General features: G+C 39.4%; 1 protein-coding gene across 1 annotated transcript in view; it reads right to left on the reverse strand.

The window, feature by feature from the left end:
• The window catches only part of HSA32 (Aldolase-type TIM barrel family protein), a 106,409-nt gene that overhangs the window by 69,329 nt on the left and 13,653 nt on the right, over positions 1-23,427 (reverse strand). The window contains exons 3-4 of the mRNA XM_089379704.1: positions 21,992-22,202; positions 19,478-19,701 (exon numbers count right to left, since the gene is read on the reverse strand). Coding sequence (XP_089235830.1) covers positions 19,478-19,701; positions 21,992-22,202 — 435 coding nt within the window. The remainder of the gene's footprint in view (positions 1-19,477; positions 19,702-21,991; positions 22,203-23,427) is intronic.

Consider the following 23,427-nt stretch of genomic DNA (forward strand, 5'->3'; position numbering starts at 1 on the left):
ACATCCCCATCATCCCATGGCAGTTTCCATTGCAGGGAAAGAGCTGAGGCAAGTTCTCATCGCCATACTTACACCAAAGACAGCAAAGAAAGGTATAACCACTTTCGACATGCGAATGTTCATTTCGATTATAATCATGTTTTTAATGATGAACGTAAAACATTGCATCGAAAAACATGTACCTTTTGTGGACTACATAACCATACATTTTCTAAGTGTTGGAAAAGAATGGCAGCACACAAGAGGATGAAGTGTGAAAGACCCTCTCAACAGCAAGTAAAGAAACAGGTTAAGCAGATATGGAGGAAGAAAACCTACTACAGTCATTGCGATAGAAGTGGCCATCAAAGAGCCACTTGTTGGAGGCTCCATCCAGAGCAGCGCCTTAAAGACAAAGCATCGGTGCGTGAACCAAGTGAAGCAGTTGTTTGACAAGCAAATGCGCCACAAAGAGGCGACCCATTCACATTGGTAAGTGAAAAATGGTTTCTAGACATGTTGTCGTTTCATGGTCGTGCTTTTGTAAATCATTTGTTGCATTTTAAAATGTAAAAGCGATGATGTGTTTGCCATCACTTGCTCAACAACAATGATGTCTGGTCTTATTTGGTGTCGCATGTTAAACTCTAAAAGTGATGTCGTGTTTCCATCACTTGTCAAAATAATAGTGTTTGGTCTTATGTTTGTAAATCATGTGTTGCAATGATGATGTGTTTTCCATCACTTGTTGAAGCAACAATGATATGTTGGCCTTGTTTTCGTAGCTGGGGTATTGCGTCCATCTTGTTGTAAACTTGACCACCGAATATGTGTTATAAACCCGTGGCAAGTGTGGGACGCTTGTGTCATTAGTTGGTTATGAAAGTCAAACATGTAATTTGCAAAACAATGTGCTACAAGTTGCAGAGGTTGCAGGTGTCGGCTCATCGCTTAAGGCTCTGAAGAACAAAGGTGAAGGAGATGGAAGCGAGGCCTTTTCAAGACGCTTGTGATACAGACAAGGTACAAAGAAAGTTGCAGATTATTTTTCATGCTTTTGGAGGACCAAAAGCTACTTAGTGGGGAGGATTGATCCAGGTGACTCCAGAAACACACAAGGCAAGGAGGACTCAGGAAAGCTCAAAAATCAAAATGTCTGGATTATGCTCGAACCAAGACCAAAGCATAGATCTCGTCTTCCTGATCGCAGCGGTGCGAACGGTTCGTCAAACTGAGTCCGTATGCGAAAGTTAGAGCTCTTCAAAGTTTGATAAGATAGGGGAAAGTGGGGCCCACAGCATGCCACATGGCATCCCAGTAAGCAAGTGGGACCCACATAGCAACGCGCCAACCAATGACACATGTCATTTCTTCATTGGCCTCTTTAATCCAACAAAAAGACAAAAAAAAAATATAACAAAAAAATCATTTTTTTAAATAAGAAAAAAAAATGGTTATTAACAACCTTATAACAAAAATCATAGATATTAATATGATCCCATATTAATCAAACCAAATATCTTAAAAGTTAAAACAAATTTGGTTAAATCGAATGTATTAAAAGCTTTTTATGGTTGTTATAGCCATATTCCTATGGTTATTAAACGACCCAAATAACATACAACAAACATTAACATATGGTTATGTCATAAGTAATGTGGGACCGGCAGGGATTGAACCCGCCCGGCCCACGTGGGCCGGCCCCCACCAGGGGGCCCCATTTAATGTGCCATACAAAGCATTACCAACATAATAAACAATGGGGAGAAGGGGCGTGGTCACCCAACTGGTGGACCCGCCACCCCATACAACAAACAATCAATGCAAAAATAGGAGGGGCAGGGATCGACCACCCGACCCCTCAACCATTTTTTTAATATAGCCAACTCAGCCAACCACCTCGTTGGGTAATCCGCCAGGTATTTTAATATAAACCCAGTATTTCTTCAACGCACAAGAGCAAATGGAGGAACCATGAGCGGGCACAGAAACCGAGACGCAGTAATTTTTTTAATTAAATTTTAATGCAGGTGGAACCATGAATTTTGCAGGAGGGCAAAATTTTCACTTTGTCAAATTTTGACAAATTTTATATGGATTCAACACCTCTCATCGCCACGAATGCAATGGCGATGTTTGTTTCTCCATCAGAGTTCTACATTTTTTGGCCATTTTTTAGTATGGACATGGAACCATGATCGTTGTAAAAACAGGGAGCGAAACCATGAGCCTTGAAATTTTCCCGATAAGGTAAAATCTTCCCATGTCGGAATATAGTCAAGTTTATACTTGTTTTTCACGGTTTTCCACAGGGATCGCAATGGCGAGATTAGATTCGCCATCTGAGTTGCAAAGTTCCAGTCCATCCATGGAGCAGAATCTTTGAGGAATCCCGACAGAATCTAAAAAGATTCCTTGTACCCCAGATTCTCAACTTCTCAGAATTCGGATTTTGGACAATCGATTTTGCACTGCTCGACGCCACAAATTTTCATTTTCCAGCAACTTTTCTAAGTGCTAATGCAGATGTCCACATTCATGTGCGAGCTATCATTTTCCTGCGATCAAGGCCGTGAGATCGATGGTCCGAACATCGTCAGCAGTGTGACATCCACTTCTTCAGATGGCCTTTGGTTATGAGGTATATGTTGTGTTCATGTACTTCTTCTTTATGCATCGTGTTGCACATATCCTTGATTGATGTTGATGCAGGATCTTGTTTATTACTTGTTTTCACAATTCCTTGCTTGATGTGACGCGAAATCACCTATGTGATGTACTTGTTGCCATGATTTGTCATGTTGTGTTTTGAGGTCCCTTTGTTGTATGTTGATAGGATACTCAAGTGTCGGCATGCATGTTTGCTTTGAGATCCCTTTTATGCCATGTTGACGGGATGCTCATCGTGCATGAGTTTTGTGTCATACTGAAAGGAGTCTTTTGACTGAGAGTTCCTGTAGTGGAACATCTCTTAAAGCCACTCTTGCGTGAGGCCATTTTCCTTGTATGATCGTGACATCATCTCTTGTGTACATCATCACTATTGACAGCATTTAATGCAGCAACCTACACCATCTTGACACCGGGGCCTGAAGACGTAGTCCCTCCTGGACAAACTCCGTTATCAACACTTTTTGCTTTTATGTTGTTGATGATTGCCATGTTCCTCTTCTTTGCAGCATGCACATGTATTCATTAATGTTCTTTTAAAAATGCAATTTAACACATCACGAAAGTAAAAGGTCTTGTAATGGTCCTTCATCACACCCGGACCTGGATCACCAAATGACAAGGCATAACTTTAGGTTCGGGAGACCCACCTTCAAACATACAATCATGACAGATGGGTGAGGGACCGCATCACTGGCTCAAGTGGCGGAGAAAATGGCACAATGAGCTAATTGGTGGCTGCAAGGGGCTGCTGACTGCCAGATGAGGACCATCTTTGGAGAAAAAATTCTCCTAGGGATATCAATCACAAAATGTTGGGTATCAAGACAGAAAGCCACTGAATTGACAGAATTTATGGTGGATAAATATCTAATTGTAGGAATTTACAGGGTAAGTTCCTCAGACAGAACACCAAAGGACACCGCTCACACACAGATCACAGATCAATACACCATTATTTTGACGTGGTTAAAACCCTCAAAGAGGGAAACAGTCCACGGCCTGAGCCAACGCGGCCACTTCAGACAATTTATTAATAAAAGAACGAAATTTTACAGAAGCTTCTCTAATGAACAGTTAACCTACAAATGCTCTTTAAATAGAGATCATGGACCAATCGAGTGTTAAGCCACGGATCAAGTGTCGGTAATACCGAGGAGAGAATGAACCGTCGGATCACTACATATCGTGACCGTCTGATTGTAAGATACAAAATGTACATAGTAAAGAAACACACTTTACCTAACTCTATACTAGACCAAGTTATACTTAACTATTTCCTATGTGTCAGAATATCCTAACATCCCCCCTTAAGAACAACTTGGGATAGGATTGAAGGATTTACAAATATGACACAATAGGAGAAGGAAGGACGCACTAGAGCCTAACCCCCCTTAGTGACAACTTCCTGAACTCCAACCATAAATCGAAGTTTAGTAAATTTTGCCTCTGTGAGAGCCTTTGTAAAGATGTCTGCAACTTGATCATCTGTTGAACAATATTGCACTTCAAGAACATGGTCGTGAATGAGCTGTCTGATGAAGTGCATGTGCAGTTCAATGTGTTTGCTGCGCTGATGTTGGACTGGACCTTTGCATAGTTGAATGGCACTTCGATTATCACACCAAAGTGTAGTCGAATACTGCTGCTGAAAGCCAAACTCTAACAGGATCTGACGAAGCCACAAGGCTTCCTTACTGGCTTCTACAGCACCACGATACTCTGCTTCTGCTGAAGAAAGAGAAATGGCACCTTGTTTCTTGCAAGCCCATGTAATAGGTCCTGAACCAAGAGTGAACACATAACCTGCAGTAGACTTCCAATCATCAGGGTCACCAGCCCAATTGGAATCAGTGAAACCAACCAATAGATGAGATGCTTCGGCACTGTAATGAATCCCAAACTGAACTGTACCTTGAACATAACGAAGTATTCTTTTAGCTGCTTTCCAATGACTTTCACGTGGGTTTTGCATAAACCGAGCAACAAGGCCAACAGCAAAGGAAAGGTCAGGACAAGTATGGGTTAGATACAAAAGTTTTCCTACAAGTTGACGGTATAAGGTAGCATCAACTTCAAGAGAAGTACAAGTGACTGAAAGTTTGACTCCAAACTGAAAGGGAGAAGGGGTTGGCTTATAGTCTTCCATGTGAAAATGGCGTAGAATATCACAGGCATACTTGGACTGGGAAAGGGAAATACCTTCCTTGGATTGCAAGACTTGAAGACCAAGAAAATAATGTAAGTGTCCTAAGTCTGTCATTTCAAACTTCCTTTTAAGGCTAGACTTCACATGGTTTATAAGGTTGGGATCACTACCAGTCAGGATAAGATCATCAACATAAAGAACAAGAATGATAAGAGACTTGCCCACTTTCTTGGTGTAGACAGTATTGTCAGAATGACACCTAGAAAAGCCATTTTCTAAAATAAAGTTATCCATTCTGGCCTACCAAGCTCGAGGAGCTTGCTTGAGACCATAAAGGGATTTCTTAAGCCGACATACAAGGCTGGAGTCTGTTTGTATAAAGCCAATAGGTTGTTCCATATAGATTTCTTCATGCAAGTCCCCATGCAAGAACGCAGATTTAACATCCATCTGATGGACTTCCCATTTGAAAGAGGCAACAAGGGAAAGAACAAGGCGGATAGAGTTCATTTTGGCAACAGGGGAGAAGGTTTCAGTATAGTCAATGCCTTCAACTTGTGAAAAACCCTTAGCAACAAGACGAGCTTTATGTTTATCAACTTTCCCATCTGATCCATACTTGGTTCTGTAAACCCATTTGCATCTAACAAGTTTTCGTCCCTTTGGTAGAGGAACAAGATCCCATGTATCATTTGCCAATAATGAATGATATTCTTCATTCATAGCTGCTTCCCAATTTGGATGGCCTGAAGCTTCTGCAAAGGTGTCAGGATCATAATTCACTGAAGCTTGAGCCAGTAAAGAAGAGGCTTTATCGAACTGAGAACGTGTACGTCGCTGACCTGCTGCATCCCGAGTAGCATAGACCCATTTTGGAAGTTGAGGAGCTGAAGGAGGATCCTAAGAAGGTGGGGGAGGATTGTCATCCTCGCTTTCATCATCTGAAGAAGAAATATTTTCAAAAGTAGAAGAGATAGGACGAGGTGGCACATCCGCCGAACTAGGCTCGTAGGCCGATATATTTTTAGCAAACTTTACATCTCTTCTAATGATAACATTCTTGGATTTAAGTGGAATAAGTCTATATCCTTTGACATCTTCAGAATATCCAACAAAAATACATTTTTCACTCTTAGGTTCTAAAGCTTTATGTTTCTCATCTGGAATATGGGCCCATGCTTCACTTCCAAAAACACGAAAGTGACTTACATCTGGTTTAATTGAGCTCCATGCTTCTTCTGGAGTGATATTCTTTAAAACCTTAGTAGGAGTGCGATTTATTATGTAATTTGCACAGTTAATTGCTTCTGCCCAATAATTAAGACTAAGTCCTTTAGATTGAAGCATACAATTAGCCATTTCCTTTAAAGTGCAATTCTTCCTTTCAGCTACACCATTTTGTTGTGAAGTATATGGAACAACATGTTGCATTTGAATTCCATTCTCAGTGCAAAAGTTGATGAATTTGTTGTTAACATATTCTCTGCCATTATCAGATCTTAGCTTAAGAATTTGATGTCCAGATTGGTTTTCAACAAAGGCCTTAAAGGCCAAGAACATGTTAAATACTTCACTCTTGAGTTTTAAGAAGTATACCCAAGTGCGTCTGGAGAAATCATCAATGAAAGTTAAGAAATACTTGTAGCCAGAGAATGAAACAACTGGAAGTGGACCACATAAATCACTATGCACAAGCTGTAAAGGGGCTGAGGCGTGCCAAGAGGCACGTTTTTCAAAACTGTCCCGATGATGTTTTCCGAGTACACATCCGGAACAAACACCATCTCTGCAAGATACCATTGGAAGACCTGTCACCATATTTTCTTTACATAGATTCTGAAGGGAGCGATAGTTTAAGTGACCAAATCGCTCATGCCAAAGTTTGCTCACTTCATCGTTATGAGCAACAAATACTGAGGGAAGATTTGATGACCCAAAGTTGTGAAACTTATACAACCTTGTAGAATCATCAGCAATGCCAGTAGCTAAAATCTGTCTAGTATCTCTTAAGTCCTTAATTACAACATCGTGAGGTGAAAATTCAACGATTTTACCTTCACCTGAATGAGTTATCTGATATACAGATAGAAGGTTGCAGGATAAGGTTGGAACACATATTACATCATTAAATTGACCATTGTCTATATGAACAGTTCCAGTCCCTACAACACTAAGAGATCTATCATCACCAACATATATATTTTTCGTGTTACAATCATTTAAAGAAGAAAACATGGCTTTGTTTTTGGCCATGTGATAAGAAGCTCCAGAATCAATGAGCCACTCGTGAGAATGAGAAGAAGAAGATACATTTAATGCATAGCAGACCGAGATGCTTGACAACCACATGCAGAAAGTGCCATTCCTGAAGATGAAGTTGAAGTTGAAGAGTGCTCCAAATGGATATTATGCTTCTTCATTGCTGCTTCCAAGGCTTCCATCTTCTTAAGGCATTTAGATTCTAAGTGGCCATCTCGATTACAAAAGTTGCAATTTCTATCAGTCTTCTTCCCTTTGTTTTTATTTGTCTTATCATTTTGTTGAAATGATTTTTCATTTTGAGGCTGAAATTTCTTAGGACCCTTGTTTGGTTTAGGACCATTCCTTTTAGGATACAACTTCTTAGGATTCTTTGAATTTGGTTGCTGCTGGGCGGCTAATGCTTTCTTAAAGAGTTTCCAAGATTAAGAAGACCAAGGTGTAAGAGTTTTTCTTGTTCTCTTATTAAAGAATCACAAAAAGAATCAAAGGAAGGGGACTTTTAGTCTTGTCCTTGAGAAATGAAGGCTTCTCTTCTAGAATGGAAGGTGGAAACAAACACAGAGTAAGCTGGTCCCAACTTAATAAGAATGGAATAGATAAGGTTACTATCTTCTTTCTTAACCTTAACACCTTCCAAGAGAAGTCTAAGGGTCTTGAACTTGGACAAAAAATCTTCAATGCAAGAAAAATTATTGGGGTCCAATGTAAGCAACTCATTTTCAAGTTGATGGGCTCTAAGTTGATTTTTGATTCCAAAAACTTTAGTAATCTGTTTCAATGCTTCATCAGGAGTATCAAGTTCTGCAATATGGAATCTAAGATCTGGAGAAATAGACATCCCTATCAACCCACGTGCTTGATCTTGCCTATTTTCCCATTTAGCTGCCTTATCTTCATCTTTCGATTTGGTTTCTTGGCCTGAGGCTATTCTGTAGAGACCTTTACTTCTAATTAAATCCACAATGTAGGACCACCATTGGAAGTAGTTGGTGCTGTCAGGAAGTAGTTGATGCTGTCAATAATAACTTGGCATGGACAGAAACTGAAGCTATAGATGTTGAAACTAAGTGTTCCAATGGAAAGATCTAGAAAAATTAGGCTGTTTCAAAAAAAACAGTTCTGAAAACGGCTTCCGGATGAAGAAGTTATGGCCTTTTGAAGAAAATTTGATGAAGATACCGACGAAGTGCGGGAATGTGCGGAAATGAAAAATCCGCCCCCACAAAAAAGGAGACTTGAACTCAAAACCTCTACTCTCATAAATTAGCTTTGGACCAAGTGAGCTAAACTAAAAGTTTGTGAGAGAGAGAGAGGGGGGGGGGGGGGTTGAAGCTTTGGGTTGCGTGCTTGCTTTGAGAAAACTCTTTTTCCCCTACAAAACAAAAAACACAAAACCCAACACGGACATACAAAAAAAATGAACCTTGCGGCTCGAAATTAGCTTTAGCCGGAAACTAAATATTTTCCTCAATGTTTCTAATTTTCCGAGATCACACTAAGGCGCAGGGGAAAGGAGCATACGCATGAGAAAAATCCTTCCTTTCTGTTTCTGATTTGCCCAGATCGCACAGAGTCGCGGGGCAAAGAGCATACGCAGAAATGAAAGGTATAGATCCGGTAATAAAAAAGGCTAAATAAACAGAGAGAAAATAACTGTAAACTGCAAATAAACACTATATACCTCCAGATCTTAAAAATGACGTAGCTAGGGCTACCGGAAACCTTTTCGCATGAAACGAAAGGGGTTCCTCACCGGAACAGATGCTCCCGACACAATAGAGCAGTCCTCTCGGCCCGAAAGTAGTCAGAAACAGTAGATCTAGGAAACGACAGTCGGATGCAGTTCTATCGGCTTCAGATTTGGATCACCAACGGACGCGGCCCTCAAATAGCTCTGATACCATGTAGGAATTTACAGGGTAAGTTCCTCAGACAGAACACCAAAGGACACTGCTCACACACAGATCACAGATCAATACACCAGTATTTTGACGTGGTTAAAACCCTCAAAGAGGGAAACAGTCCACGACCTGAGCCAACGCGGCCACTTCAGGCAATTTATTAATAAAAGAACGAAATTTTACATAAGCTTCTCTCATGAACAGTTAACCTACAAATGACCCTCCATGCTCTTTAAATAGAGATCATGGACCAATTGGGTGTTAAGCCACGGATCAAGTGTCGGTAATACCGAGGTGAGAATGAACCGTCGGATCACTACATATCGTGACCGTCGGATTGTAAGTTACAAAATGTACATAGTAAAGAAACACACTTTACCTAACTCTATACTAGACCAAGTTATACTTAACTATTTCCTATGTGTCGGAATATGCTAACGCTGATGTTTGAATTGGGTAAGGATTTTAGTTCTTTGGCGATACTGTAAATCCATGGTAAGTTCAAATTGTGCTTTAAAATGGATTTATATTGACATCACGTTTATTTTCCTTGGGTTGTATCTATTCATGCCCAAGGTGGATGAAAACCATGCCATATGCGTTGATGGATCCATATCAACAATTTATGTTCCTCCTTATACCCTTACTCCACCCTTACTATTAGTACAATCGTTCAGATCTATCAGGGTCCAAGAGGATGAAATCCTTGCCATCATTGTTTAATAGTACCCTTGCTAGCATGTGTATCTATAATTTTATTTTCCTGCTTATGAGAGTAGTTACATTTAGTTTAACAGTTTTTATCTATTAATTTATCTAGTTTTGAATTTTGTAAATTAATATTTAATTTATTTAATGATTGTTGTCAACTGGGGTTATCTTAGGTGGTGGTTGGGCAGAATGATTATCCCAGGTTCAATTCCTTGCAAGTGACATGATGATGAGAAATATTGTTGTAATGGCTATATGCCTATAAATGTTGTTCACCCTCACGCTCGCCCTCAAGCTGTGAGAGAGGATGATTTCCCTTGGAAAAAAGAACAAAAATATTATTTAATGATTGTTATTTGAGATTAAATTAATATTTAAAATATTTTATAACTGTAGTAATGTAATATTATGGGTTTATACCTTCCATGTGTTTTCTATTATTGGTTTATACTTTCCATATGTTGTGCTGTTGGTTGTCTTTGTAAATATCAACTTTCGTTTTCCCTCACATCAACTTTTTGTTAAAAAGTCATTCCCATTCTTCCTCCTAGCAAGTTTTTTCTCCCTCTTATCAAGCCCTTTTTCCTTCATTTGATAGAACCCTAGGAACCGCTGATCTAGTAGCCTGTGGACTCTCATTTTATTAATTTTTATTAGAAGGCCACTGATTAGTAGCCTGTCTCCTGTCACTGTATTAAATGACACACCATTTTCAATATTTGCAAGGCCAAATTCCGATGCAATGGAAAAACGAGTATGGAGAAATTACAATCAAGGTATCCCAAAATATGATAACTTAAAAAAGCAGAAACTCCGTCTCGCAGATGATAGCACTACTGAAAAAATTTAACTGTTAATCAAATGGCCAGCCAGCTATCATAGGCTCGATTCAACCTCATTTCACTTACTATTCCTCACCTAAAATCTCTTGCTGGAATGTATACGAATAATTGAAAGCAAATATTTGAGACAGTACCGTGATTAAGCACTCTGATTTTGTCCAACAGTCTGTAACACAGTGATCCGAATTGGATCCTCAAACAATTCCATGATTGTTAAGAATGAAAGACAGACTTCAAGAAATCTTATAGCTATCAGAAATAACCTCTGAATAATGGCAATTTGCAGCCAGCACGGAGCAACAAGGACCTTCGGTCAAAGCGCGCTGACTGTTGGCCCATGCAGACTGCACATGGCGCAAAAATGGCAATTGGGAAGCTCAAATCCGGAAATGGAGGTTGTTTCTGATATGCGATTAGCACTAATCGCATATCGCTAGGCAAAACCCCTTGAGAAGGAAAGACCCCGAGCGCTCGGTCACAAGGGAAACCAGAAAACCGTGGGAAAACGCTAAAACTGACAAGGCGGGTCCCGCGCTCAAAACCGGTGGAATATCGAAGGCATTTCGGGCAGTAAGCGGATTTGGTCGAGGACCCAGCGATTCCATACACTGAGTGACGCGTGCCCAACTAGGAGAGAGAAAAATCGTTTACATCGTGGACTAATGGTCGAGCAACTCAACCACGTGATATAAGCGAAGATCGTAGGATCTGGGGACTCCAGATCAATGGCAGACTAAGTCACAGGACACGTCCCCTAGGGTCCCGTGTCTCGTATTTCACGTATTGGACACGAAAACGGCCCTAATACGTGTCCAATACGATTTTTGACGTGTCCTAAAAATAGAATACGTATTCTACGTTTTCCCTTCGTGTCATGAATTTAGAATACGCGTATTCGGTACAGAGAATACGTTGCCATAACATATTTCGATTTTTGAATACGTATTTCAAAAAAATTCGTTTTATAACGTCAGCGTCAGGGTTTTTTTTGGTTGTTTGGAGCTGTTCGTGTGTCGTGTGTAGTTGCGGGAGCTGTGTGTGTCGTGTGGAGCTGCTGTTCGTTCAAGACCAGCGTAACCAGGACCAGCGTTAAAGTTTTAAACCAGTAAGCATTCACGTTAATTCAGCATTCACGTTACATTTGCTCGCTGTATATTTTGAGCCCACCGGCAGGGTTTTTATACTTACATTATTCTGTAACCAGTAACAGTAACAAGCATTAACGCTGCACGCAGTACTTCTGGAGTTTTGATTTCTAGTGTCTGCTCAAGGCTCCGATAAAGGGTTTCCAACTTTCCTCTTACCATACGAAGACTGATTTTTGTATTTTACAAACAAGTATAGGCTATAGCTAAACAATGAGGGTAACTTTAGATTCAACGTCGCTCCTATTCCATAGGCAAAAAGTTACCCGTAGCAGCAATGGTGAACTGAGAGTTCGTAATGAACTGACTGAAACAATTGCATGATGCATCCCTTGCAAAATACACTGGAAATGATCCTTAGGTAGCAGCAATGGTGAACTGAGAGTTCGTAATGAACTGGCCGAAATAATTGTAATTTGTATCCCTTGCAAAATATAGTGGAAATGAATCTTGGCACCACCTGTAATAAAGGTTGGAAGAGGGCAAGAGATGTGGAACTCGTTGACCAAGAGACCGAATGGTGGGACTCTTTGGTGGGTAGTCTTTATCTCTTCTGTTGTCGGGAAAACGAATTGGAATGACCACACAACCCCTCAAGTATCTACACTGAAAACTTACAGGCTTACAGTTTGTGGGTTGTACTTTAATATTCTGCCTGAAGTATCTGCTGAAAAAACCAACTGGATGAAGTTCCTGGTACATAAAACTACAGGTTTCAGAGACAGAATTCTAATGCAATATAATTAATACTTTAAATAACAATGAATGGTGGATAAGTACCCAGGGTTATGAGGTGCACCTTACCCACTGCAGGTATGCCTTTTGCTTCATCCCAAATAGGTCAGTAAGGACAAAACCATAACAACTACTAAGATAAGCTAAACCTGCAATTTAATATGGATAAAAAACTATATTTCGGTATATATATATATATATATATTTTTATTAAATATATATAAAACGTGTCCCCCGTGTCCTGTTTCCAGGTCGCTGCGTTTCGTATTGAATACCACGTATTTACGTGTCCTCCGTGTCTCGTGTCCTCGTGTCATGTGACTTAGATGGCAGAGGTTCAACCCGATGGATGACCGGACCCGAGGGAGAAATAAACTACGACGCATAAGATTTGAAGTCCGATTTGACCGATGAATCGACAAAAGGATCCGTTTCACAAGCATCTGGGAAATAACGAAAAAAATGACCGTTCAAGAAGAACTGACACTCATTTTGCAAAGAGATGGTGGCCACCTCTTTGTGAAGTGTTACACAGCAATGATGATGCAGGGCAGACGACTCCCAGCGGGTAGAGGCAGACGATCCAGAAAGCCGAGAAGCCGAAACGAATAGTCGAAGGAACGAACTGGCTTTAAAGCCACAAGCTGACAAGAAGCAAAGAGACAGTGAGGCAGAGAAGCCGTGAAGAAGCCAAAGGCCGAGAGACACAAAAAGAGAGACAAAGTTGCAAAGGGCAGAGAAGTCGAGCTGACCATCAGAGTAAGGGCAGCATCAAGCAGACAGAGACCAATTGAGGTCGAAATTCGGTAAGGGGAGTCTGTGAACTCTAAAGACTTGGGAATTCCAAGCGCCATCCTACTAATCATCCTCTGTCAAGTGAGACTCAGATTGAGCTCCTTATTGTAAGACTCTGCTTTAAAAACATAATAAAAAGGCCACCACTAAAGGTTGGACCAAGAAACGTAGCCCAAGAGGATTGAATGAACTCCTTATTAAATTTTGTTAAGTTTATGTTTGCTTACTGTGATCTCTTACTGTTTCAAGTGTTTGTGTATTTCGCAAATCTTATCGATCGGTTGCACGAGATAACATAGACACACACACCAGCGCATGAGTATGTAATACCTTCATTAATTTCCTGAGGTCACCTAAGGGTGATATTAAATCAAGTGGTATCAGAGCTAAAGGTTGTTAAGGTTAGACAAACTTGTGTTGGATTTAGTTGTTGAATGCTAACTAGATCGAAGCTCAAATTAGGAGAAGGAGAGTGGGTCGAAACTAATCCTGAAATTGGAAGAGTCTATCAACAAAAGACAATGTCGGAGGAAGGTTCCATGGGCCCAAACCCTCAATTTATAGATAGTTTCCTGGCCATGGGATCCATGGTAGAGGAAATGTATAAGGACTTTAGAAAACATAAAGATGAGGAATCATCAGGCTCCAAACAAGATAAAGGAGAAGAAGAGTCTCTCCTCCATGACCACTCAAAAGGCAAAGGGAAAGAAGAAAACTTTCTCACACCTCCTAATAGCCCTGAACATAAAAAGAAGACATCTTTGATTAAACTAGATGTTAAATTTGATTTACCAATATATGATGGAGAGTTGAATGCAGAAAAGCTGGACAATTGGATCAGACAAATTGATGTTTATTACAGAGTGCAAAGTATCAACTCAGACAAGAGCAAGATTCAGCTGGCCAACCTATGCCTTGGGGGCACTGCCTTGGTTTGGTGGGAAGGCAGGACCCAAGCTGACATGAAGAGACATGGTAAGACTCTTTCTGTCTGGAGTGAATTTGTTTCTGCAATCAAAAAGCAGTTCTATCCATTGGCCTACATGCAACAAGCCATGATGAGCTGGAAAACTCTTCACCAATTGAAAGGGCAAAGTGTACAAGGTTACACCCAAGAATTTAGGAAGAGAGCTTTGATTCTAGGAATCTCATTAGACTCACCTGAGACTCTGTTGAAGTACATCAGTGGTCTACACAGCTACATGAGGCACACTATCCTCATGTTTAATCCCACTAGTATAGATGAGGTATATGTTCAAGCTACGCATCTAGAAGTTAGAGGAAAGAATGGGAACCCAGAGGATGGAGGATCATCCAAGCCCATTGCAAGCAAGAATAAGGAGAAAAGAAAACAGAAATGGAAAGAGAGGAAGGCCAACACTGCACAGAAAAGCAAGTCTTCATGCACTCACTGTAAGAAAGATGGGCATGATAATGAGCACTGTTGGATTCTGCATCCGGAGCTGAGACCTAAGAAGTTCGAGGGCAAGAAGAAGAAGACTGATGTAGCTATTCAGAAACATTTGGGGTCAAACTCGGGAGATGAAACAACCATTGTAGCCACAGGTATAAAAGGTTGTCTGCTTTAGAGAATGCAGAAATCAAAAAGCAGGTGCAGGAGTTACTCGAGAAGGGGTTCATCAGACCTAGCACATCACCATGTGGGTCACAATCGTTATGGTGAGAAAGAAAGATGGCTCGTGGAAAATGTGCATTGATTACCGAGCACTGAATAAAATAACAATCAAAAATCGTTATCCCCTTCCTTGCATAGATATCTATTAGAACAGTTAAAGGAAGCTGTTTATTTTTCCAAGTTAGACTTGCATAATGGATATCATCAGGTCAGAGTTGCAGAACAAGATGCATGGAAAACTGCTTTCAAAACAAAGCAGGGATTGTATGAGTGGTTGGTTATGCCTTTTGGCTTAACTAATGCTCATGCTACTTTCATGAGAATAATGAATGATGTGCTCAGACCTTTTCTTGATGATTTTGTTATTATATATCTGGATGACATTCTTATATTTAGCAAAACATGGGAAGAACATTTAAAGCATGTTAAGCAGACACTTGATGCTTTGAAAAGAAAAAAACTTTATGTTAAACTCTCAAAATGTGAATTTGGCAAAACATCTTTGAATTATTTGGGACATATAGTAGGGGGTGGTGAATTGAAGATAGATCCCTCTAAAGTGGCAGTCATTGTAAACTAGCCTAAACCCAAATCTGTTACAGAAGTTAGAAGTTTCTAAGGAGTAGCACAATATTCGAGAAATTTCATTTCTAGCTTTTCCTTAATTGCAACTCCCTTACATGCTTTAACAGGATTGAACACGATGTTTCAGTGGGGAGGCAAACAGCAAAAAGCCTTCGACACCTTGAAAGAAAAGATTAGTATAGCACCAGTACAAGCACTGCCAGATCTTCAAAGACCGTTTGAGATCCAAACAGATGCCAGTGACTATGCCATGGAAGCAGTGTTGATACAGCATGGTAAACCCATATATTATCATTCTGAGACGTTTAACTCTGCAGTAGTTAACTATCCCACATATGATAAGGAATTGTATGCATTATTACAGAGTGTGAAAAAGTGGAAACATTACTTAATGGGCAATGAAACAGTTATCCATACTGATCATCAACCACTTCAATATCTACACTCCCAAACTAAGTTGCAGCAATCAAGACACTACAGAGGGATGGGGTTCCTACAGCGATTTCATTTAGTCATCAGATATAAAAAAGGCATACATAATAAAGTTGCAGATATGTTATCTAAACCCATTATAAATACATCTACTATACTTAAGCATAATTTTGTATTACATGAAAGTTACATTGAACAATATGCTCAAGGTATAGACTTTAAAGATGTATATGCAACTTTAAGTCAAAACAAACAAGTAGAAGAATTGGATTATCATATTAACGACCAACTCTTGTATCATTGTGCGAAGCTATGCATTCCACAAACTGAAAGAGTAAAGATAATTCGAGAAGCACACACTTCTCTAATATCAGGTCACTTTGGGGTAGGCAAAACAGTTGCACAGCTGCAAAGATTTTGTTATTAGCCAAAAATGAACGAGACAGTTTCTAGATATGTAAGAGGGTATACTATGTGTGCTAGAAGCAAGCCCAGCAATAGGAAACTAGGCTTGTACACTCCATTGCCAGTTCCTTCTCATCCTTGGAAAAGTGTTTCCATGGACTTTGTTGGAGGACTGCCTAAATCTATGAAGGGTCATGATTATCTATATGTTGTTGTAGATAGGTTCAGCAAAATGTGTATTTTGATACCTTGTAATAAACAAATTACAGCTGAACAAACTGCAAAACTATTCCTTCAACATGTATGGGTTCATTTTGGATTACCCACTTCCATTATATCTGATTGAGACACCAGATTTGTGGGGAAGTTTTGGTCAAGTCTGTGGGAACTGATGGACACCAAACTGAAGAAAAGCACAGCTTTCATCCACAAACCGATGGTCAAACAGAAGTAGTCAACAGGACGGTGATCCAGTTGCTCAGGGGATATTGCAACAAACATCCCAAGTTTTGAAATGAACATTTGTGTTATGTGCAGCATGCTTACAACCAAGGAAAACATTCTTCCACACAGATATCTCCTTTTGAGACCTGTTTTGGTTTCACACCAAGGTCTCCCTTGGATTTTGTCTTTGGTAAGGACACAACAGTTGAGGGACACAGCAATGTGGACAAGGAAACTAGGTTCATTGCACAAATCCAAGAGATCCATCAAGCAGTACATGAACAACTGGAAAAGAGCCAAGCCAAATACAAGGCAAGGCATGACAAGTATCGGATGGAGCAGTTTCCAAGTAGGTGATCAAGTCTGGCTGTATATCAGCAAGGACAGGATGCAAGGTGAAGGTAAAATGCTAAAACCAATAAGGTATGGACCTTTCAGGATCCTTGAGAAAATTGGTGAGAATGCTTTTCACCTTTATTTGCCAGCTTATATGCACATCTCCTCAGTGGTCAATGCAGACAACTTGAGACTATTTGAACCTTTGTTAATTGAAGATCCTGAAGAGCAGAGTCAATTGCCTTCTATTGATGACCTGTTACCTGAATATCTTAATGAATTGCAGGAAGACACAATTCTGGACAGAAAGGTGAAAACGATGCGCAGGGGAGATGTCGAGTACCTCAGAATTGGGTTCAGGGTTCAAAGCCAAGTAGTGCGAAATGGATAGAGATTGGACAGGTGACAAAGTTGTATCCTCACTTAGTCGATGCTTGAAAACCAACTTTTGGTCGTCCAAAAGCTTTTTCAGTAGGAAGGCCGTGATCCGAATTGGATCCTCAAACAATTCCATGATTGTTAAGAATGAATGGCAGACTTCAATAAATCTTATAGCTATCAGAAATAACCTCTGAATAATGGCAATTTGCAGCTGGCACGGAGCAACGAGGACCTTCGATCAAAGTGCGCTGACCGTTGGCCCATGGAGACCGTGCATCGTGCAAAAATGGCAATTGGGAAGTTCAAATCCGGAAATGGACGCTGTTTCTGATACGCGATTAGCGCAAATCGCATATCGCTAGGCAAAACCCCTTGAGAAGGAAAGACCCTCAGCACTCAGTCACAAGGGAAACCAAAAAACCATGGGAAAACACTAAAACTGACAAGGCGGGTCCCGCGCTCAAAACCGGTGGAATACAGGAGGCATTTCGAGCGGTAAGCGGATTTGGCCGAGGACCCAACGATTCCATACACTGAGTGACGCGTGTCCGGGGAGGAGAGAGAAAAACCGCTTACATCGCGGACCAATGGTCGAGCAACTCAACCGCGCGATATAAGTGAAGACCGTAGGATCTGGGGACTCCAGATCAATGGCGAGATAAACTACGGCGCATAAGATTTGAAGTCCGATTTGACCGATGAATCGACAGAAGGATCCATTTCACAGGCATCTGGGAAATAACAGAAAAAAACAACCGTTCAGGAAGAACTAGCACTCAATTTCCAAAGAGACAGGTGGCCACCTCTCTGCGAAGCGTTACACAGCGATGATGGCGCAGGGCAAAGGAGTACCAGCGAGCAGAGGCAGGCGATCCAGAAAGTCGAGGAGCCAAAACGAACAGTCGGAGGAACAAACTGGCTTTAAAGCCACAAAATGACAGGAAGCAAAAAGACAGTGAGGCATAGAAGCCATGAAGAAGCCGAAGGCCTAGAGACACAGAAAAAGAGGCAAAGTTGTAGAGGGCAGAGAAGCCGAGCTGACCATCAGAGTAAGGGCAGCATCGAGCAAACAGAGACCAATTGAGGTTGAAATTTGGTAAGGGGAGTCTGTGAACTCTAAGGACTTGGGAATTCCAAGTGCCATCCTACTGATCATCCTCTGTCAAGTGAGACTCAGATTGAGCTCCTTATTGTAAGACTCTGCTTTAAAAACATAATAAAAAGGCCACCACTGAAGGTTGGACCAGGAGACGTAGCCCAGGAGGATTGGGTGAACTCCTTATTAAATTTTGTTGTGTTTATGTTTGCTTACTGTGATCTCTTACTATTTCAAGTGTCTGTGTATTTCGCAATCTTATCGATCTGTTGCACAAGATAACATAGACACACACACCAGCACATGAGTCTGTAATACCTTCATTAATTTCCCGAGGTCACCTAGGGGTGATATCAGATCACACAGACTAATTAATTTTCTTGTTGGAGATTTTGAAACAGTTTCCTATAGATAATGTCAATGTCAAATCTTAAATGTAGCACTATGTGGTATAAACTACCTAGAGTGTTCAATGACATTTTATTGGTCCTATTTTGTCTTCAGTATCAACGAAAATTGATGTTGTTTTTATTGAACGCTGAATCAGGGCTAGAATAAGTCAATAGTAACAATCTCGTTAATCTCAAGAATGAAATCATGTAATGTTTTAACATCAGTAATGTTTCATTAGGAATAAATGGAAAAGAAAATGCTCACCCTCAGTCCATATCTTCGGACAAACAAATACATGAGATGCTCTGATATCCTTCAGACAATAAGTTGGCAACACAGACTAACTCTTTTTCTAAATTGAATATTTTGAAATTGTTTTCTGATGGATAATGTCAATGTCGAATCCCAAATGCAGCATTTTAAGGCACATCAATTATCTTTGGTGCTTTAATGATATTTTGTCAAAGTCCTATGACACCTTCAATATTATAGACCTATGTTGCAATGTATCACATGCTAAAAAGTAGGAAATCTTGTATTATAATGTGTCATAAAGAAATAAATTCCAAAGAAAACTCACCCTTGATCCATATCTTCTGACAAACCACTCAAATGTGTCTGGACTAGCCGCTTCAAACATAGTCTTCTCTAGTCCCAACCGCCCAATTATTTTTGCTATAGCATCAGTGCGCAACATGTCAGCACGGCCACTTATACCATCTGCATCAATCATGATCATATCTGCTCCAGCCTCCAAACATCTCTCCGCCTTTCTAATTAATAACTCCACATCTTCAATCATTTCTGAAATGCATAAAGTAAGAGAATACATGAGCATTTAACTAAAATTGAAATATTTTGTGAAGGAACTTGATATCTAAGACAGTCCCTTAAAAGGTTCACTAGACTCTAAAAACACATGTAAAAAGAAAATGTTCATCAACATTCTTGAAGAAACTGGGAACAAATTTTCCCACTGGAAAATCTCTACTGCTTGAGGGAATTCAATAATAATCTTTATCCTTTAGATTGGATCTCCTTGCATTTTTGGAAGGAATCCATAAAACAATACTAAATACCCCAGTTGACCAGGTAAAACTCATTGTATTGGATTTCATCATGTGCTCTTTTGAAATCATCTTTTACTCCTAATGTTTTCATCACTTCCAATCTGTTGCTTTTTTTCACATTCTTAAATCTGGAAAAATCTTTTCCAGGTGAGGTTCATGTTATATTGTGGAGGTCATTTATCAAATTCAATTTAATAATGCATTATGGCTTAGTTTTACAAGCCAATCTCTTCAGTATCTACTGGCACATTGCCTCCTGGACTAGAAAGACTAAACAATACGAAAAAATTATTCAATCGGCCATACTATTGTATGTGTCAAGAGGGAGAATTCATCACCTTTATGCCAGATTTTCATCATTCACAAGTTCATAGTTTTTTTAAATATGCTTCCTCAATCTTCTCATTGTAGCACATTCTCCAATATGGTAAAGCTTTTCCTAAGGATGTTTATGCTTGATATTGTAGCTATTTTGGCAAATTCCGCATACTAAAGCATTAAGAGCGAAATTCAAAAGCCTTCACATACAGCAACCTCATCAGAAGCCAAAAACTGACACCTTAATAAAGAATCATATTTGAAAGAGAAATATATGGGTAACGCTTGAAGCTGAAAGACTAAGCGAGACGAAAAAACATTTCAGTGGTCCTACCATTGCATGTGTTAGTTGGGAGAATTCATTTCCTCCATGCCAGAATTTTCATGACTGACTTATTTGTAGTTTTTTAAAATGGTGTCTTACTCTTCTGATTTCTGTACATTCTCCAACTTGGAATGATCTTTTCCAGACAATGTTTGTGCCCGATATTGTAGTTATTTTGGCATTAAAGGAGAAATTCAAAAGCCTCGACATAAGGCAATCTCTTCAAACACTACAAACAGAATCGTTTTTGAAAGAGAAATAGACGGGTATTATATCCAAGGGAATGGAGGAATTTATATAGTCATACCACAGAATCAGTGTGATTCCTTTACCACAGAATATTTCTTTAGCTCCACCCCCATAAATGAAGAAATTATTCCAAAACAACAGAAGCTAATATGATTAAATGATACTTATTACATACTATCATAAAGCAAGCAAGTTTTCCTGAATTGTCATGTTAAAGTACATACAGTAGTAAATTTTACCATTCCACAAGCTTCTAAACAGGTTTTCAAAGGTAAATCAGAAAATTATACTGTAAACAGGCAACCCTTCTGATCACCTTTGTTATCTTCATGATCATCATCTTAAATTGCATAAATGGTGTCTTACTCTTCTGATTTCTGCACATTCTCCAACTTGGAATGATCTTTTCCAAACAATGTTTGTGCCCGATATTGTAGTTATTTTTGCATTAAAGGAGAAATTCAAAAGCCTTGACATAAGGCAATCTCTTCAAACACTACACACAATCGTTTTTGAAAGAGAAATAGACCGGTATTATATCCAGGGGAATGGAGGAATGTATATAGTCATAGTCAGCTAAATCAGTGTGATTCCTTTACCACAGAATCTTTCTTTAACTCCACCCCCATAAATCAATGAAGAAATTATTCCAAAACAACAGAGGCTCATATGATTAAATGATACTCATTACATACTATCACAAAAATCAAGCAAGTTTTCCTGAATTGTCATCTTAAAGTACATACAGTAGTAAATTTTACCATTCCACAAGCTTCTAAACAGGTTTTCAAAGGTAAATCAGAAAATTATACTGTAAACAGGCAACCCTTCAGACCACCTTTGTTATCTTCATGATCATCATCTTAAATTGCATAAACAAGTGAACTTTATCATTCCTCAATCTTCAAGGCACCTTTTCAAATATAAACCAGACAATTAAATTGTAAACCAAAGGAGACCCTTCATGCCTCAATAGCTTCAGAAGTAGGGCAATAAATGAAACTATACCATTATATATCACTAGAGAATCCCAGCCCAAGTAATCTACAGTTAAAAAATGAAACTGCACCCCCACCATGACAGATAATCCACCCAATAACAAGAAATACAAAAATCCAAATCGTGATATTACCTGATCCCTTTGGAGTGGGAGCAATATAAGCCCCAAATGCTCTGTCGTCCTTCGATGGTATAGCAGATTTCTCAAAATTTATACCAAATAGAGGTTTTGCTTTTAGCCTCTCGTTCTTTATTATCCGAATAAGTCGCAAGAGAGTTTCTTCAGGAACTTTGAGTGAATCAGCATTTAAATCTATAATATCAAAACCCAGATCTTTACATTCCTGCAAAGGTTTTTTGGGAACACAAAAGAATTCAGATGATCTTTGTTCAAGAGAGACCAAAAATTGTAGCACATCCAATGGGAATTAGTCAAACTACAAAACATGGCCATAATAAAACTATCTGAGTTCAAGTTCCTCATGAATAAAAGTGCAAATTCAAATGCCAAAAAAAAGGTTATATTTAATATTTATTATGATTGGAATCCATCACCTTTGAGAACTTGGCATGATTAAGCCTGAACCCTAACCAATTAAAAATTCAATATGAGAAATCTATGTTGTGTTGAAAATAGCAGCGAGAAATTGATTCCTTGATTTGTGCCTTAATTCAAGGAGTCAAATTCGAGTTCCTTCTTGTGCATACTCGATTTCCTAAAAATTAGGACGAGCTATGAGGCAGTTAACTAATGTGCTCAAGTGGTGGAAGGAGTTACTTGTCTTCTAGTGCGAGTTGATTGAGGAAAAGGAGGAGTGGTTGAGTTTCAAATCCTAGATTTGAGACAAGATGAGTTGCATGTGAGTTTTCACTTAGTTAATCAATCACAAAATCATTCCTTAATTAGAAAACTCACTAAACTTACCCATTCGAATTGTTATAAAAGAGGGAACGAAAGCACATTTTGTTTCATAATTTGTGCGAGCTTGTGAGAGAAATGTGCCAAGATAACTTGTGTGAATTATTGGAGAGAAAGGCAATTTCCCAAGGAAGTATGCATATAAATAGGAGGTTCCCTATTTAATAGGAGGTGAATTTGCATGAGGAATTCGGGCTTCTAGTGCGCACAAACTTAGGAGGAGAGGATCAGCATTCTTGCATAATATTTCAAGCCTAGTATAATTCTGAGAGATCATTGTATTCTCTATTGAAGCAAGTGTATTTGTAAGAGATGTTAATCAAGGTTGTCATTGATGTCAATATGGCATTATTGGGATGGCAAATATTATTGTGATGCATAATATGATGATGTCCTTGCTCATGATAACAACTCCCTCTTGTTTGACAAGGATGCCATTAATGAAGATGTCAAGCTATTAATGATGCCATTAATATGTCAAGCCACTAATGAAGTCCTGGAACTAACTATGTTGTTGCCAAGTGCATTAATTAAATCCTTGCAGTGTTGAAGATGATAAAACTCTAAGCATTGTTGATGAAGTCATAGAATTGTTGATGTAAACCCTATACTACATGATGCCTTAACCTTAGAATTGTTGATAAGATGCT

Source organism: Pinus tabuliformis, chromosome J, assembly GCF_031772625.1.
Source record: "Pinus tabuliformis cultivar Carrire ecotype Pingquan chromosome J, CPIR1, whole genome shotgun sequence".
In the NCBI taxonomy this organism is placed as follows: Eukaryota; Viridiplantae; Streptophyta; class Pinopsida; order Pinales; family Pinaceae; genus Pinus; species Pinus tabuliformis.